General features: G+C 50.4%; 1 protein-coding gene across 1 annotated transcript in view; it reads left to right on the top strand.

The window, feature by feature from the left end:
• TNS1 (tensin 1) overlaps window positions 1-18,795 on the top strand; it is a 192,203-nt gene that overhangs the window by 22,592 nt on the left and 150,816 nt on the right. Inside the window, exon 3 of the mRNA XM_034642527.1 lies at window positions 8,434-8,471. Coding sequence (XP_034498418.1) covers window positions 8,434-8,471 — 38 coding nt within the window. The remainder of the gene's footprint in view (window positions 1-8,433; window positions 8,472-18,795) is intronic.

Here is an 18,795-nt window from a genome sequence, read left to right as displayed (position 1 = left end):
GGACACTTTCCTAGATCTAGAGAAACTGGGGCACTTGTCACCTCCCTCCAGCTGTCCTGCTCTATAGCTCGGACACTTCTGCTCCCTGCTTTCCTGCGTTTTACTGTTTCACGTAATATGGCTGAAGGGGGTGAGGTGGGAGGCGGGGGAGGGGAGAAGAGTCAAGGAGCCCAGGGTCTGGTCTGGGAGCCTCAGAGATGGACCACGCAAAGAACTAAGGTGGAGGGACATTCGGGCGTACGTGTGACTGATAAACAGGCCAAGAGGTCACCGTGAGATGGCTGTCAGTCTCTCCTTCGCTGAGCTGTCTCCTCCTGCGTACCATGGGGTTAATAATAAACCCTGTCCTGCGTCCCTGGGGGGCTGGTGACCATGAGGAAAGTGGATGTTCTGTGTGTGTCTGGAACACGAACACCAGCATTAAGGGCTAAGGCTCCGTGTGGGGGAGACGGACGGATGAGACGATGGGGGGAGAGGAGGCCCCGGGCCTTTGTTAAGGGTCCGGGTTCTATCTCTGGCCCTGCCACCCATAGGCTGTGTGACCTCAGATAAGTCATGCCACCGCTCAGGACTCAGTTTCCTCAACTACAGGGAAGGGATTAGACCAAGAATGCTCACTGAGACCCAGATGGCGGTGGGATGGGGGGTAGTTTCTGGAAAACTCCCTTGTTGGAGTCAGTAAAGGCTTGATAACTCTCCCAGTGGAGGTGGCCACTTCACCTCCTGCATACACACGTGCATACCTCTGATGGTCGTGAACCGAGCCCCCTCTGGGCTGGATGCGGTGCCAGGTCCTGGTGCCAAGACCCAGCCCCTGACTGGGGAAGACAGACATGCCATCAGATGATCACACAACATGGTGGCAAAGCTGACCCGGAGGTGTGTGTGAAAGGTCATCTCTGACTTAGCAGAGATTTTCCTGTCGGGTTTCACCAGGGAAGGTATAGGTAGGCTGGGTCTTGAGGGATGTGTAGGAGCTCCTCTGTTCAAACAGTGGGTTTCCCGCAGATTCGTGGGGTGGTGCTCTAGGGACTCTAGGGCCCTAGCCTTCTGCTAGGCTGAAACCCAAGGGAAGAGGCCAGAATGCCATCCCAAGAGCCCAAGGGCTGCCATCTGGGCCTGGATTTGGGGGCTAGGCTTAGACTACTTCCCTTCTCAATGCCTCTGATCAGACTGGAAGGTAGGGGACTCCACCGGCAGTTTCCCCAGAGTGGGATGCACTTGGGAAAGAGAATTAGGCTCTCAGTGGGACAAACCTACCCAGAAGCCCTTACTGGTGGGATTTGGGGAAACTTGTTTCAGGGAGCTCTTTGTCCTCTGTTTCTTTACTGGGGATCCCAGCTTCTACCCTCTGTCTGAGGACCTCTTTGGAATCGTTGGAGGCAGACTGGTAGGGTGGGAAGACCCCGAGTTCTAGTTCTGGCTTTGCCATGGTCTGGCTGTGTGAGCTTGGGTGAGAAACTTAACCTCTCTGGGCCTGGCTTTCCCGTTTCCCTAAAGGATGGATTGGACTAGATCAGAGGCTCTAAACTGTCATCGAAAGGAACTGTGGGGTTTTTTTGGAGGTGTTTTAGGGGCCTGAGAAGGTAAGAAAAAGGGAAAACCCAAGGGAGATGCCTTGGGGGGTTGGGGCCCTTGGAACCCCTACCCACTTTAATCAGAACAGCTCTGGCTTTAGGAGTTAAATATATCAGGTGGCAGGATGGATGGTGGTCTTGCACTTAGCCCGGGCATCCTGGATTCATATCCCAGCTCTGCCTCTTACTAGTAAGAACTTGAGCAGATTATGTCACCTGTCCGAGCCTCAGTCACCTCTCCTTTAAAATGAGACACATAGCACTTCTCCGTCCTCAGGTTACTTTGGGGGATTAAATGACATAATATGTACACATAAATGCTCAGAACAAGCATTTAGTAAATATAACCCAAGATCACTGAGGTTCCGCGTAAGAGTCCATCTGCATGAAAGTTTGAAAACCACTGGATGAGAACATCTAGAAGGTTTCCTCTTGCTTGAACTTCAGAGCCACATGGTGCCCACAACCCCTGGCCATCCCCTGAGATACCTTGTATTACTTGAGGTACCCCAGAGAAACAGAACCAACAGGATGTATGTATGGTTGGGTAGTAAGTAGGTAGATAGGTAGGTAGTCGATGGATGGATAGATAAATAATTTATTTTAAGGAATTGGCTCATGCAATTATAGAGGCTTGGCAAGTCCACAATCTGTTGTCAGGGTGGAGACCCAGGGAAGAGTTGCAGTTCAACTTCAAAACTAGTCTGCTGGCAGAGTCCCTTCTTGCTTGGAGAGATCAGGCCTTCAACTGATTGGACACGGCCCACCCACATTCTGGAAGTTAATGTGCTATACTTAAGGTCTCCTGATTTAAATGTTAATCTTATTAAAAAAAAAAACCCTTCACGGAAACATCTAGAATAATGATGAACAACTACCTGGGTATGATAGATAGCCTACCCGAGCTGACACATAATATAAACCATCACACACCTCCAGTCCAGGCCGTGAAGATAAGCAGGGCAGGGAAGGGCTGTGAGGCCATGCGGGCAGGTGGATGGCTGGGCCAGTCTCTCTGCCAGCTGGGGAAAGGAGCTGAGGCCTACTGGGCATGTGGGCTGTTCCTGCTGGGGTCAGGTGCACACCGAGGCTATGTGCTCATTTTCCGAGCTGAGGCCAGGAGGAAAAGGCCATTTAGATCCCAACAATGTTGGCTTCCTGTGTTCCCGGGAGGCAGGAAGCCACCTCAGGACAGAGTACCAGCAGCCCAGTGAGGCGGGAGCTAGCTCAGGGCTGGGGCTGGGGGTGCAGTTGTCTAACCCAGCAGGTGACCTGTGGACCCTCCACACTATGGGGCTCTCTGCTCCACCACCAGCTGGGGCCTGCTGGGTGGGAGGCCGTGTCGACACCCATGGGCAGAGATGAGGCTCCTGGGGATCCATGGAGCTTTGGTTTGACAGGGTCCCTCCCCAGGGGGCTTCATCTTGTGGGGTCACTGGCTTATGAGGCCACTGGCTTCTGTGGGAACTGGGGGAGGCCACGGTCTGCTCAGGTGGGGTGGACCCCAAGTTGCATGTCTGGGGACTTCTCAAGTACAAAGCACAGCAGGACGGGAAGGCTGACGTTTTCCTGCCCTGGTTCCCCCACAAGGAGGAGTGAAACCTTGCAGAGTGGGCATCCCTGTCAACCGCAGGCTGGGTGTTTCCTCCACAGTGTCTGGGATGCACTCAGGGTTGGAACCCGGGCTTCTCCCCTTTCTTCGTTGGAGTGAGGAAGAGTCAGGTGGTGAGACCAGTGGGGCACCACAGGCTCTCACAGCTGGAAGAGGGCTTGAGGACCATCTGTTCTGGGGCTCAGTGATGCAGGGGCTTTCAGGACTGATGCAGGCAAATGAGTGAGTCAGCAGGGCATAGTGGGGACCAGAGAGTGGGAACGACTTACTTCAGGTCACACAGCTGTCTGATGGCACTCAGGTCTAGAGCAGCGTCTCTGGTATAATAGCAGCAATACAGAATCCGATGACGCTGATACCGATACAACCTCATACAGAGCATACTCGGGGCCAGCCGCAGACATGAAGTCAGTCAATTCTCACAACAGCCCTGGGAAGGAGATGCTACTATTGCCCCCATTTTATATGAGGAAATGGAGGCTCCGAGTGGCTGCGTAACTGGTCCCAGATCACAGAGCATGACCGACATCTGAGCTTAGGGCCAGTCTCCACGCAGCCAGGTGGGTAAGCGGGTAGATGAAGAAGTGGACCAGGCTGGATCATAGGTGGTGTTTGTACTGAGGCACTCAGAAAGCACTGACTGTGGTCCACATTGGCCCTCTCCCAGCAGGGGCTGGAGCTGAAAAGTGGGGCTCACCCACCCTCTCTTATGGCTGCTCCATTGCCCCAGAACATTAGCCTCAGTCCCAGCGGTTGAGGCTGGGAAGAATTCTTCCAGTTTTAAATTTACAGCACATTTGTTGAGCCCCATCTGTAAGTCAGCCCTTGTGCTAGGAGAAGGGGCAGGATGCAAAGCTGCCAGCTTGAGCAGGACCTCACTGGGAGCACAGGAAGGGGAGTGATCATCTTTGAATGCCTGATTTTCCGGGGAGGGACATTTTGAAATGGACCTTGGAGGATGTATATGAGTTCACCATTTCAGACGTACTAGATTTAATGCCCTTTTCGGGAGTCAGTGTGGCAGATCTCTCTTGCGGCAGTGGCTGGAGGTAGAGGCAAGACCAGGGCATGCAGGGCCTTATAAGTGTGCTGAGGAGCTGGACAAGACAGTTCTAAGCAGGAGTGTAATGTGATCAGTTTGCACTTGAGAATGGTCTGTGGTTCTATGGATTAAAGCGGGGGGCCAAGCCTGGAGGGGAGACAGGGTCCAGGGAAGGATAATTGGTCTGAACTGGTGCAGTAGTGGGGGGCCTGGCAGGAAGGGGGGCGTATTTGACAGCCTCTTTGGAATTACTTTCTGGGACACGATGACTAATTGCTTGGTAGGGGAAGGAAAGGGAAGAAGGAATTCCAGAAATAAGCATGCCTATACACAGGGAGCAAGGAAGGAGCAAGGAGATGGCCTCTGGCTTCAGTGTCCAGCATCAGCCTTTAGCCTCTTGCTTTCTGAGGGATCCTGGGCTCTGGTTTCTGTGTTGGTTACCTGTAGCTACATAACAAATTTGTCCCCAAACTTAGCAATTTGCAACAGATATGAAATTATGATCTCACAGTGTTTCTGAGGGTCAGGGTTTCACGTGTGGCTTCACTGGGTGGTTTGGACCCTGGGTCTCTCTTGAGTTGTAGTCGTCAGCTGGGGTCGTAGTCATCTGAGGGCCTGACAGGGACCGGAGGATCCACTTGCAAGGTGGTTTGGTCATGCATCTGCCACGTTTGGACTGGCTGGTGGCGGGGGGGCCTCAGCTGTTCATCACATGGCCCTTTCTGTAGCGCCGCCTGGGTATCCTCACGATGTGGTGACTGGCTTCCCCCAGAGCTGGTGATCCAAGAGACCGGGGCTGAAGCCACGATGCTTTTGATGACCGAGCCTCAGGAGTCACACGCCAGCATTTCTACAATACTCAGTGGGGTACAGAAGCCAGCCCTAGTCACCGTGGGAGAGGGTTATGGGAGGGTGTGCATCCAGGAGGCAGGAAACACTGGCTGCTGCAGTTTCCCTTTCTGGAGCACAGTTGAATGTGCCATATGCATCTGGGAAGTGGGAAGCCAGCAGAGTGGCACGGCCAAGGTGCGCATGACTGTAGGGGACCTGCCAGTTAGAGTAGGAGATACTGCCCCCTGGAAGACTGGAGAAGGGGGGCCTACTGTGAGGGCACTGTTCCTGGAGGGCCTCCCTGGGGATGGGTACAGGTGCTCCTAAGGTCTAAAAAATCCACCAGCAGAGCTGCTGGGAACCTGCCACTTGAGTGGAGTTTGCCGAGCTTTTGTCTTCTGGGCCGGAGGCTGGGGAAGGTCTCGTTTGCTCCTGCTGGAGAGCTCTCAAGGGCACGCTCTGCATTCCAGCGCGCATGGAGCCCTCCGCTCACTGTACTGCCGTTGCCCGACGGTCTCTCCATCTGCCCTCTGCCCAAGAACATTTGTTGAGTGTCTGCCCACTGTGTGACAGGCAGGGCCGCCCTGTATGGTCATGCAGGCCGTTCACTGCCAAGGGCGCCTACCCGAGAGAGCTCCAGAAGCAGCCACGCTTTGCTCTCCAAACCATGCACCCAGGTACAGAGTTGGGTCCGCCTGGAGTAAGGGCACCTTCTCGCCATTTCCACAAAGACGCTGTATTCATCTGTGTGTCCAAGGGGCTGGTCTGCCCAGAGGGTAACATATTTTCTACTTTGCACAAAGCTGCTGTTTGGTGTGGGGGGCCTGGATCAGAAACTGTTCTAGCTGCTGGGGACTTGGTGTGAACGGGACAGGCATGCTCCCTGCCCTCGTGGGTCTAGTGTACGGAGATATACTATTCATAAGTGAGCAGGAATTATTCACGTTGATTTGTCAGACTATGAACTGTGTTAAGAAGGAAATTATCAGGGTGCTGCTGAGAAAGAATATTGGAGGTGTTTAATGTCATTTGGGTGGTCAGGAAAAGCTTCTTTGAGGAGATAGATGGCTTACAGTGGATTCTACAAGTAGAAGAAGGATTTGGCTTGGTGAGCAATGGACAGCTAGGGTGAGGGAGAATGTTCCATGCAGCCAGAACAGCAAGTGCAAAGGTCCTGGGGTAGGAAAGGATTTGGTGCATTCTGTGAACTGTCAGCAGTATGCAGTATGATACTTGAAGAGGATGGAGTCCTGGCTATCCTTGTGCTGTTGGTATCTTGACTGGGGTTAGGAGGCCCAGAGTGGACACTTAGGGAATGCCTTTTTTGATGGATTATGAAATGTTGGAGGCAGGGTATGGCTCAGGGAAAGGTTGAGAGTGGAGTGGGAATGATTAAATGGGGGTACACACAAACTCCAGGGGAGATCTTCAGTCAGGTCCAACTTCTCAATCATTTATTAAGCTTCTACTGTGTACCAGGTATTGCATAGTGAGAGAAAGAGAGAGAGAGAGAGGGAGGGAGAGACAGGTCCTCCCTTTGAAGGAGCCCACAGCTGTAGGGACCAAGGTGGTGGGGGAAATGTGCTCTGTGTGGTGATACCAGCGAGGAAGTAGGGAACAGCGAGGGAGGCCTCCAGAGGAGGGGCCCAGGATTTATTCCCGAAGGCCTGGGATTTGATTAGCAGAGCAAGGGGAAAGGTCCTTCTTTTTGGAGGTAGTGGCCCAGTGGGGCGCCTGCCTGGCTGGAAGGGCCTTCCAAGCTCAGGCCACATGGCCTAAGGCTTTCTCAATTCCACATTCCAAGGCCAGGAAAGAAGGCATGGGGGTGGGGCCGGGGTGTCTGGAGGGGAGTTGCCATCCTGGAGTAGTTGAGGGGGTGGGGCGAGAGAGCAGCAGAAAGGCTAGACAGATGGGCATGACTTGACTTGGGTGGCCAGGGGTGGGTATGTCCTTGGTGTGGCCAGGGGTGGAGAAGTCCCTGGGCTGGCCTGGGTGGCTGATGGGGTCAGGAAAGCCTTGCTCAGCACCAGCTGAGTCACAGGCCTGAGCTGGGGCCAGGACTAGGTTCTGGGAGAACAAGGTCCCAGGCAGGGCCGATGGCCAAGGCCACATCCCAGACTTCCACTCCTACAGACCAATCAGAAGCCTTGTATGGAGAGACCTGTTTTGGCAGCTCTGGGCCTTCCTCTGTGCCTCAGTCTCCCCTTTAGCTTTCTGCCGAGAATCAGGTTGGCTCAAAGCCAGAAAGGGGTTGGACAAACTGTAGATCCAAGAGGCCAGGGCAGCTGGCTATGGCCCAGGGCTGTGGCTACGAGGGATTTGGGGTTGGGACAGCTCTCCCCTGCCTCCCTGACCACTGTTCTCTAACCAGTGCCCCTAACCCACCTGTCTCAGCAGCTAACAAGGTCAAGTCAGTGCAGAAGCTCGGCTCAGTAGACCCCTCACCCCATCTGTGGGACCTGGTGGGAGGGGATCACCAAACCCCACGGTGGAGGGCCCTGGGGGTGGGGCAGGCAGGGCTGGGACATTCCAGACTGAAGGAACCCCATAGGAAATTTGATTCCAGCTTCTGGTAGTGGGAGGGCAGTGTGTGTGTGTGTGTGTGTGTGTGTGTGTGTGTGTTTCAAGTGATGCAGTTCGTGAGCCTGTGTCAGCATCTATCCGTGTGTCCGTGTCCACCAACTGTGTCAGGCTGTTCTCTGAGGGTGTCCTGTGAAAGTGTGTGTGTTGGGGCCCCGGAGTCAGAGGTTTCCCTTGGGCATGAGTGTGAGTGTGTGTCAGGCTGTGTGTGTATATATGTGTGTATGTGTGCATGTCTGGACGAGTGTATGGGGATAGAGGTTATAGGTGACTGTGTGTGCGTGTGTGTGTGCACTTGTCCTCTCCCGGACGGTAAATCGGGTCTGTGTGTCCGTCTTGGGGGGAGAGTGAGCGTGATCATCGTTCCTGGGGTGCCGGCTGCTTGCCTGCCTGGTGTGTATGTAAGGGGAGAAGGGCCCCCCTATTTCTCAGCGCGGCTGCCACGGGGCCTGGGTCCCGGCCACCTCTGCCCCTGGCAAGGATCCAGCGGGGGAGTCGGTCCCCCCGCCCCTCCCCATGTCCCTCCCACCTTCCCGCGTCCGCCCCAGGGGCTCTGGCGATGGGGGTTCGGCGCCTCCCCGACCCGCTGGTCCGCAGTCCCGGGCGTTCCCGCCCCGCAGGCCCCGGGGAGCTGCGGCAGCCGCCCCCCTTTGCCCCCTCCTCCCTCCGTTCCTCCTTCCCTCCTTCCCTCCCGAGCGCCGAGTGCGGGCGGGGGTGGGAGGAGATTTCGCCCGAGTTTCCATTTCATACCTCGCGGCTAAACTTTCTTTCTGTGTCTCGCCCTCTCGCAGTCTGCAGCTTCTCCTGTCATCGGAAATGCCAGGCCAAGGTAAGGGGCGGCGGGCCGGCTGGCTCCGCGGTGGGCTCGGGGACGGGACTGGCTCGGTCCGGGCCGGGAGCTGTGGGCGCCAAGGGGCCGGGGGCGGTGCCCGGGTTGTCCCCTGCCCCGCTCTTTGTTTATGCAAAGCTTGGGGCCGAGAGCGGGCTCGGGTCAAGGTGAAGGCGAGGGCCGGGGGCGGGGGCCAGGGTTCGGGGTCTGGGCAGCTCCTGAAAGTGGCTGGCGGGGACGGAGCTCCGAGGGAGGGGTCTCTGAAGGTATTTCCCCTAGTTGGGGAGGGGTGCTGGTTGGGGGAATGGAGGAGGAGGGGGCTGCAATTCGGTTCTCCCGTGGGCCGCGCAGAGCCCTGGTTGGCCCAGTTCGGGCAGCCTGGAAAATCTCGGGATGGGGGCCCAGCCAAAGAAGCCCGAGGGCGGGAAAATGGGATAGGTGGGGAAGTGGGGCTGAGGTCGGAGGTCAGAGTTCCTCTGGGCATGGAACCTCCTGCGTAGCCATCCCGCTCTCTTTATTGGCCAGGTGGAACTTTGGTCCTCAGTTTCCCCATCAGTGTTTCAGGGCTGGTCTTGGTGAGAGAGGAAAACTGAGGCAGGAAGGCCAGAGGGGCTGCTGGGTCCTGGTTGGCCAGGCTGGCTGGAGCCCTGTTGCGTGGTCTCAGGCCTGGGCAGAGGAGTGCTGGGTCAGGAGTCGGCTTCTTGGAGTAATGGATTATGATGGCTTATTTGGTAGGGAAGCTGCTCTGTCAGATGGGCTCAGCTCCCTGGAGGTGGAAATGCCCTGCCTTACCTGTCAGTCTGCACCCCCCCCACCCCGTGATGGCTCACCTTCTCCCTGCCCTCTCACCCCACCTTTGCTGTTCCTGATCTTTCAGGAAGGAGTTCAGTGAATGGAAGGAGGAGGGAGGAAGTTTCAAAAGGATGCACTGAGCACTGGAGGCCCAGTATCTGGTGCATTTCGTGCTCTGCGTCTTCATTTGCTGAGTGACCTTGGGCAAGTCACATAACCTCTCTGAGCTTCTGTTTCATCCTCAAGGTGATGGGAATAAGAAAAGGTTATTATGAGGATAAGATGGGATAATGTGGGTGAAAGTGCCCAATACAGTGCCTGACATAAGGTAGGTGCTCAAAAATGTAGCAACTGATTATGATCGATTGGTGGTTCCAAGAGCCTAGTGTTATTCTGAAGGATGCTCACAGAGCGGACAGATCTGGGAGGGAGTCCACTTGCTCCCTGGTGACCTTGCTCAAGCAAAGTACACGGCCTTGCTGGGGGCATCTCCCCATCGGTAAACTCCACGTAGGGGTGCCCTCCTAGAAGATGTGCAAAGGGCCTGGCTTACAATGGGCACTCCTGGAGAGCTGCTGCCCCTCCCATCGCCTTCTGCTTTTCTGGCTCTCCCAGACTTGTCTCCTTCAGTTGGGGGGGGGCAGTGAGTTTCTGCTTCTCCCTCCATCTCCCTCCTTGTTCTCTTCATCCAGAGCAGAGCTTCTCCACCCTTAACCCCAGAGACTGCGTTTTCTCACTCCTCCCGTCTACTCCCTTCCTTTCTGCACCTGCTTCTCTTAATAACAATGTTTGTACAGCGCTTCAGGCTTAGAAAGCGCTTCAGTGCATTATCTGATTTTATGCTTTTAATTCCATCACAGCATGAAACAGGCTGAAAGATCTTGTTGTTGTACGAATAAGGAAACTGAGTCACCCAAAAGGTGAATGACTTTCCCAAGGTCTCACAGTGTACTTCCTCATCCGTCTTTGTCCCTGGGCCTTTGTGCTTCCTTCTAAATATCCCATCTTGCTGAAGTTCATATATCCTTCCCTGCCCTCCCCCTTTGCTTTCCATCTCCTGCAGCAGCAGATGCCTTCAGAGAGGATAAGGGGATGAACATACTGGCAGTGAAGGGTCTGAGTCTGGCTGAGTGGGGGCTGAGAGAGGTCTGGAGGAGTGACCAAAGAGGGTTTCTTATTATACAGCAGCCTCCTGTAGGATGACAGAGGGACGCCAAAGGTGACTTCTGGGGGCATAGCCTGCTTGGCAATTCTTGAAAATGCTGGGGGCTCAGAATCCACCAGGCTGTGGCAAAATCCTGCTCTGCCTAGTCCCGGAGGACAGCCCAGAGGGTAGAGGTGGACTGGCAGGGCACGGCCAGACAGACAGAAGGAGCTTTTTAGAGGATTTTCCTCTATAGGAAATGGGACCCACTGGTGGTGTGAGCTCCACCCAGCTGGCAAGTCTTTCCCCTAAAACCACAGCTCTTACTACCGCCCTGCCTTTTCCTCCTGCTGGGAAGGGCGATGTGAGCCCCAGAGCACACAGCAGAACTCTGTCCTCTGGATTTTATAACTAGATCAACTTGGAGGTCATCTCATCCATTCCCTCTCCTCTAGACAGAGCTCATTACACAAATGCTTCTTGAGCTCTTCCCAAGGGCCAGATAGTGTTCTAGGTAAACAAGACAGATAAGGTGTTTGCCCTCATGGGTTTGACATTCTTGTGGGGGAGACAGACAATAAATAGGTAAACATGCTATGAAGGAAATGAGCTAAAGCAGTGGGTTAGAGAGTGATTGGGCTAACATGGCCCAGGAAAACTTCTCAGAGGAAGTATTGCGTGAGGTGAGACCCAAATGTTGATGTTACGTGATGATTTGGAAGATGGAAGAGCAAGTGCAAAGGCCCTGAGGTGAGATGAGCTTTTCAAATGCTTGAAAGAAGGCCATGTCACTAGAGAATAGTGAGCCTTGGAGCGTTTTAAGCATGTGGGACATGATCTGATCTCTGTTTTGAGAAGTCTACTCTGGCCTTGAACAGGCACAAGGGTAGGCTAGGGAGATGGGCCAACAGGCTGCTGATGTTGCTGGGATGAAGGAGGCTGGTGGTTTAGTCCACGGTGCTTGCAGGAAAGGCAGTGAGAAGGGGCCAGGTCTGGGATACATTCTGGGGTAGAGCCCAGAGCTTGGCTGATCAATGAAATTTTGGGTGTGTTAGAGAGAATGGGCTCAAGGATGACTCCCAGGTTTTTGGCCAGAGTCACTGGGTGCACGTGGTTCCATTTACTGAGATAGATGGAGTGTGTGAGAAATTTCTAGGGAAAAGGTGCCAAGATTTCTGCTTTGCATGATTTCTTATTTCACAGCTCTTCTCCCACATACTGGGGATTTCTTGCGCATATGTGTTCTCTCCTGTCCTCTCAAATTCGGCCCGTGCTGGTCACTCCGCCAGTGAGTGGATAGTTCTGGACACCTTAACATGCCACCTTCCAGACTGTTCTTGCAGCATGATCTGATCTGGGAGGGGCTATATTATTTACATATAGCAATACGATGTAACAGTCTACCCCCAAATTTCGTAGCTTAAAACAGCAACAAACATTTAATATCTTATAAGTTTCCATGGGTCAGAAATTTGGGAGTGGCTTGGCTGGCTGGTTCTGGCCTGGGGTCTCTCATGGGGTGTCAGTGACGATGTCAGCTGGGGCTGTAGTTATCTGAAGGCCTGACTGGGGCTGGAGGAGCTGCTTCCAAGGCGGCTCATTCATGTAGCTAGCAAGTTGGTGATGGCTGTTGGCAGGAGGTCCTAGTTTCTAGCCACATGGCGCTCTCCATAGATCTGCTTGAGGGTCCTCGCAACATGGTGGCTGGCTTCCTTAGAGTAGGTGATTCAAGAAAGAGCAAGGTGGTAGCCTCAATGTCTTTATATCCTCACCTTGGAAGGAAAACACTGTTATGTTTACAATATCCTATTCGCTGTATAGGTCATCCTCATTGACTGTGGGAAGGACCTATATAAAGACATGAATACTTGCAGGCAAGAATCCCCAGGGGGCCACCTCGGAGGCCAACTACGCAGATGCCCAGAGAGAAGGCAAAGTTGACCTGGCTCCTGGGGAGCTGGTCTGTGGGAGGGGTGGGAAGGGCAGAGAGGTAGGAGTCAGACATACCCCTCTAGGCAGGCTGCCTTCCAGCTATGTGACCTGTGTTGTACAGGAGTAAATGTACACCAGCACATAGTAGGCACCTTTCTCCTTTCTTGAAGCATGGGTGAAGACTGGAAAGGATCTCAGATATTCTATGCCCAGTTCTTTGCCACCGGGAAGTGCTTGAGAGAAAATGCTCCATGCTGGTCAAGGAGGGGCCCCAGAGTAGATGTTAAAATACCTGCTTATTGTACAAAGGAGGGCTGAGAGTGAGGTTGTACCCTCAGCTTCTAGAATAGTGCCCGACTCATAGTAGGGGTTCCGATCAAGGAGTAAAGGAGTGGAATAAAGGAATGTTGAGGAACAAGAGGTTCCTATTTAGAGAGAGGCTGTGGAGTGGGGCGAGGGAGGGCATGAGAGCAGGAGAGAAGGAGCAGCAAAATCGTTTCGTAATATCCTTCCAAAAAGCCCTCAGACCTTCTGACAGAGACTCACACTCCATATAATTTTAGTCACTTATATTTTCTAGCTGGAGTATAACTCACCAGCTTGTCAAGTGCACACATCAATAAGTTTGTACCTATTATGAACCAGACCAAGATCTAGAACATTTCCAGCACCCAGAAGTGCCCTTTTGCACTCCCCCACGTCAGTATCCCCCAAAGGAAATTTCTAGAGTCTTACCTCTGCCATCACAGATTAATTTTGCCTCTTTTTGACTTCATATAAATTGAATCATACAGTATGTTTACTCTTTTTTGGAAATGATTTATTTATTTTAGAGAGCGAATGCAAGCGAGCAGGGGAGAGGAGCTGAAGGAAAGGGAGAGGGAGTCTTAAGCAGACTTTGTGCTGATTGCAGAGTCTGACATGGGGCTCGATTCCACAACCCTGAGATCATGAGCTGAGCTGAAACCAAGAGTCGGACGCTTAACCGACTGCGCCACCCCGGCGCCCCTGTTTACTTTTGTGTGGCTTATCCTGCTCAGCTTGCTGTCTGGGAGGGTCACCCGCCCTTGCATATTACAGCGGCTCATTCTTTTTGATCGCTACGTTGTATTCCAATATATGAATAAACCACAATTTGTTTATCCATCCCACTGTTTTTTTAAATTTTATTTTATTTATTTATTTGACAGAGAGAGAGAGACAGTGAGAGAGGGAACACAAGCAGGGGGAACAGCAGAGGGAGAGGGAGAAGCAGGATTCCCGCTGAGCAGGGAGCCCATTGCGGGGCTCTATCCCAGGACCCTGGGATCATGACCTGAGCCAAAGTCAGACGCTTAACGACTGAGCCACCCAGGCGCCCCTATCCCTCCCACTGTTGATTGCCATTTGGATTATTTACAATTTGGGGCTATTATGAACAGACGTGCTATGAATGTTTAATCATCTGTATCCACGCAGAACTTTGTAATACACAAATTGTCTTCATTCACCTTCTCGGTTCTGTGAGGTGGGCTGGGCTCATGGTAGCCCCATTTTATAGATCCCAAACTGGGGCCCGGGGAGGGTGACCAACTTGGTTAAGGGCCAGTGGCTTTCTACATGATTCTGGCACTGCCCTGGGATCCATGGGTGGGGAGCAGGTGAGAAGGAAAGAGAGTGAGACACGCAGAGAGCGGGGCTGGTTTGAACATTAGAGACTCACCACAGTGGATGGAACTGCCACCCTCCAGCTTCCCACTCCAAATCACTTGAAGGAAGCAGTTCCAAGCCTCCCTTAGTCTCCACTCCTATGTCTCATGGGGTCCTTATCTGTCCCCAGTTGTTTCTCTCCTGTTGAGGATTAAAGTGGGTGGCCCAGGATTTGTCTTCCACTTTCATTTCAGTATATGCACGGTGCGTGTGTACATGGCAGATTGTCTTCTGCTTTGTGTTTCTTCTCGCTCCCCTGCTATAGGATTCCACAACCTCCAGGTGCATTTTATCTAGCTAGCTAACTATCATCTATTTCTCTATTATTTTAAAGGAAACTTGTAATTTTAGAGTTGTCTTAGATTTTCAGAAAAGTCTCAAAGATGATCCAGGGAGTACCCGAGTAGCCCACACAGTTTCCCTAATCCCTAATACATTTTTGAAAACTTTTTTTGCACTCCTGATTTGCCCCTTGTTTTAAAATAGCAGTCCCGGCTGAAAAATGCAGCACCTTCCAGCAAAATGCTCATTTCCATTCCTGGTCGGATGCGAATTAAAGGAAAGTACCAGGCAGCTGCTGGGCAGGCAAATTGCCCATGCCTCAGCCTCCAGGCTCCTACTCATCTCCCGCTTCTCTCTTTTTCTCTCTCCTACCCTCTTCCCAGACTCTGGCTCTTTCCCAGCAATGACTTGGTCTCCTCCCTGTACCAAAGGGGTTTAAATCCCATCCTTTAAGCTTGAAAGGAAAGGAAATCCCGTAATGAACCCCACCTTTCAGTCATATGACACACCACCTTTCCTGCTCTCTCATAAACACACCTGCAACCTTCCTTCACAGTTGTGTTGGAGGCTTGGAGTATTCTCCAGCTACCTGGTATCGCTGGACTGGGGGAGGCTCGTGGCCCCAGGACCCATCAGTTGTCCTTTGGCCTTGGGAGGCAGAGTATTGCGTTTAAATCCTGACTGCGTCCATAATTGGTTGTGTGACCTTGGGCAAGTTCCTTAACCTCTCTGAGCTCCAGTTCCCTCATCCATGCCACGGGGATGATGGCAGGACCTATCTTGCAGGGCTCTCATGAGCACTGAGAATGATGACCTAACTCTAATGCCATGTTCAAGATCAAGTGGTCAAAAAATTGCCAATATTTATTATTTTGTATTCCTCCTGCCTTCTCCTAACTTGTGAAAGGTGGGGAGAATCTGGGGGACCAACATAGGGCAAAGTGTGGACTTGGCAAGATACTCGCCTATGTTTTTCTTCTCTTCTTTCCATTATCAAGGAGGCAGAAGGAAATGGTGCCGGTGAATACAATGTGTCTTTTGCTTATTTGCTTGCCCCAGGGCACCTGAGACTGCAGCAGTGCCTCTAAAGACCTTATCTATACATTAGAATTCCTGGGGGGCAGTCATGATGCCTGGGTCCTTCTCCCCAGAGTTGATTTAATTGGTTTGGGGAATGATCGGGAGTTGGGATTTTTAAAAGTGGCAACCAGCATTGGGAGTATAGAATGGTACAAGCATTCTGGAAAAGAGTTTGACTTTATGAATTATGAATTCATAGGAATTTGTTCCTTATGAATTACACGCACACTTTGTCTTCAATTAATGTTATTGGTAAGGCTTCTAGCCAGCAGTAGGTTATTAGTAGTCAAGTTTTGGGGGAGTCAAAAGTCATATGGGGATCCAGAGTGTTGGGGTCCCTAATGCCCTTGTTCAAGGGCCGACTGCATATACCAAGGAGTGGAATCGCAGGGCCGTATGTTAATTCTGCTTAACTTTTGGAGGAACTGCTAGATTGTTTTGCAAAGTAGCTTATATTAGGTTTCTAGGTCTACTGTAACAAAGTACCACATGCCCGTGACTTTAAACAACAGAAATGTGTGGTCTTACAGTTCTGGAGGCTGGAAGTCCAAAATCAAGGTGTTGGCAGGGCCACGTTCCTCTGAAAGCTGTGGAGGAGATCCTTCCTTGCCTCTTCCTAGCACCTGGGGGTTTGCTGGCAATCTGTGGCTCTTCTTGTCTTACAGAAGCATCTCCCCAGCCCTCTGTCTTCATGTGGTATTTTCCCTGTATGTTTTTGCGTCATCTTCCCCCTGTGTCCGCCTGTCTCTGTGTCCAGATTTTTATAAAGACACCAGCCATGCTAGATTAGAGCCCACAACAAGAACCTCATTCTAACTTGATTATCTCTGTAAAGAGCCTACTTCCAAAGAAGGTCATGTTCTTAGGTCCTGGGGATTGGGACCTCAACATATCTTTTTAGTGGGACGCAGTCCAACCCATAACAGAGCCGCACGGTTTTACATCCTCACCAGCAATGCATGAAGGTTATGATTTCTCCATGTCCTTGTCGCTGCTTATCTGACTTTTTGATTATAGCCATCCTCGTGAAAATGCAGTGACATCTCATTGTGGTTTTGCTCTGATTTCCCTGATGACTAGGGATGACGAGTATCTTTTCATGTGCTTATTGGTCATTTGTGTATCTTCTTTGGAGAAATGTCTATTCCGATTCTTTCCCCACTTAAACAATTGAGTTGTCTTTATTATTGAGTTGTAAATGTTGTTTATTTGTTCACGATACAAGTCACTTACCTGATATGATTTGAGGTGTTTTTTTCCCATTCTGTGTGTTGTTCTTTTACTTTGTAGCACAAAAGTATAAAATTTTGATACAGCCTGATTTATTATTATTTTTTAATGGCTTTTGCTTTTGGTGTCATACCTAAGAATTCATGGCCAAATCCGAGGTCATGAAGATTTGACCCCATGTCTTCTTCTTAAAGTTTAATAATGTTGGCTTTATCAGTTAGTCTTTCATGTATTTTGAGTTATTTTTTAAAAATATTTTATTTATTTGAGAGAGAGAGAGAAATCATGGGGAGGGCGTAGAGGGGGGTAGAGAGGGAGAAGCAGACTCCCTGCTGAGCAGGTAGCCAGACATGTGGGGCTTGATCCCAGGACCCTGAGATCATGACCCGAGCTGAAGGCAGACGCTTAACTGACTGAGCCACCCAGACACCCCGAGTTAATTTTTATATAGGGTATGAGGTAAGGGCCCAACTGCATTCCTATGTATGTGGCTAACTAATTGTCCCCAAACCATTTGTTTGAAAAGACTGTTCTCTCCACACTGAATGATCTCAACAATCCTGCCAAAAATCAATTGCCTATAGGTGTGTGGGTTTATTTCTGGATTTAACTCAATTTCGTTGATACATATGGCTATCCTTATGCTAGTACCACACTATTCAGATTACTGTTGCTTTGTGGTAAGTATTAAAATTGGGAAGTGTGAGTCTTTTTTTTTTTAATTTTATTTGTTTGACACAGAGAGAGCGATAGCGAGAGAGAGAGAGCACACAAGCAGGGGTAGTGGTAGGCAGAGGCAGAGGGAGAAACAGGCTCCCTGCCGAGCAAGGAGCCCGATGCAGGGACTCTATCCCAGGATCCTGGGATCATGACCTGAGCTGAAGGCAGATGCTTACCCAACTGAGCCACCTGGGCACCCAAAGTGTGAGTCTTCTTTTTCAAGATTGCTTTGGCTGTTTGGGTCCCTGAGTTTTAGGATCAGCCTACCAATTTCTACAAAGCAACCTGTTGGGATTTTAATGGAGATTGTGTTGAATTTATTGACCAATTTGGGGAGTATTACTATCTTAACAATATTGAGTCTTCTGAGCCATGAGCATGGAATGTCTTTCCATTTATTTAGATCTTTTTAAATTTCTTTCAACAAGGTTTTGTAGTTTTCAGAGTAGGTTTTGTAAAATGTATTCCTAAGTATTTTTTCAATGGAAGAAATGGAATTTCTTTAAATGGAATTGTTTTCTTAATTTCATTTTCAGAATGTTCATTGCCAGTGTATAGAAATACAACTGACTTTTGAACATTGGAGATTTATCCTGCAACCTGACGAACTCATTCATTCTAATAGTTTTTAAATGGATTTTTAAAGATTTTCTATATATGAGATTGTGTAATCTGTGAATAGAGATAGTTTCACTTCTTCCTTTCCAACCTGGATGTTTTTGATTTCTTATCCCCTTCATCCCCCCCCCCATTGTCCTGGATAGAACCTCCCTTACGATCTTGACTAGAAGTAGCAAGTGCAGAAATCCTAATCTTGTTCTTGACTGGAGGGGAAAGCATGCAGTCTTTCACCATTAAGCATGATGATAGCTGTGGGTTTTTTTGTGATGCCATTTGTCAGGGGCATTTCCTTCTATTTCTAGTGTGTTTATTGTTTTTTTAAATCGGGAGAGATTGCTGGATTTTGTCAGAATCTTTTCTGCATCTATTGTGGCGATCAAGTGGTTTTGTTTTTCTATTCCTTTGATATGGATTGTATTATGGAATTTAATTATGGACTGGGATTACACTCGTTGATTTTCAGGTGTGAAAACAGCCCTGTATTCCTGGGGCAAATCCCATTTGGTCATGGCGTATGATTATTATTATATGTAGCTAGCTTTATTTTTTAGTATTTAGTTGAAGGTTTTTGCATCTCTGCTCATAAGAGATATTGGTCTTTAGTTTTCTGTCTCTTATAATGTCTTCGTCTGGTTTTGGCATCAAGGTAATACTGGCCTCATAGAATGAGTTGAAAAGTGTTTGCTCCTCTTCCAATTTTTGGAAGAGTTTGGGAAGAATTGATATTGATTCTTCTTTAAATCTTTAAAAAAAGAATCAATTGATATTGATCCTTCTTTAAATTCACATGTGAAGCAGTTTGAGCCTGGGCTTTTTTTTTTTTTTTTTTTTTTT

This window comes from Ailuropoda melanoleuca, chromosome 2 (assembly GCF_002007445.2).
Source record: "Ailuropoda melanoleuca isolate Jingjing chromosome 2, ASM200744v2, whole genome shotgun sequence".
Taxonomy (NCBI): Eukaryota; Metazoa; Chordata; class Mammalia; order Carnivora; family Ursidae; genus Ailuropoda; species Ailuropoda melanoleuca.
Note: the sequence above shows the minus strand (reverse complement) of the source record. Positions and strands in the feature narration are given on the sequence as shown.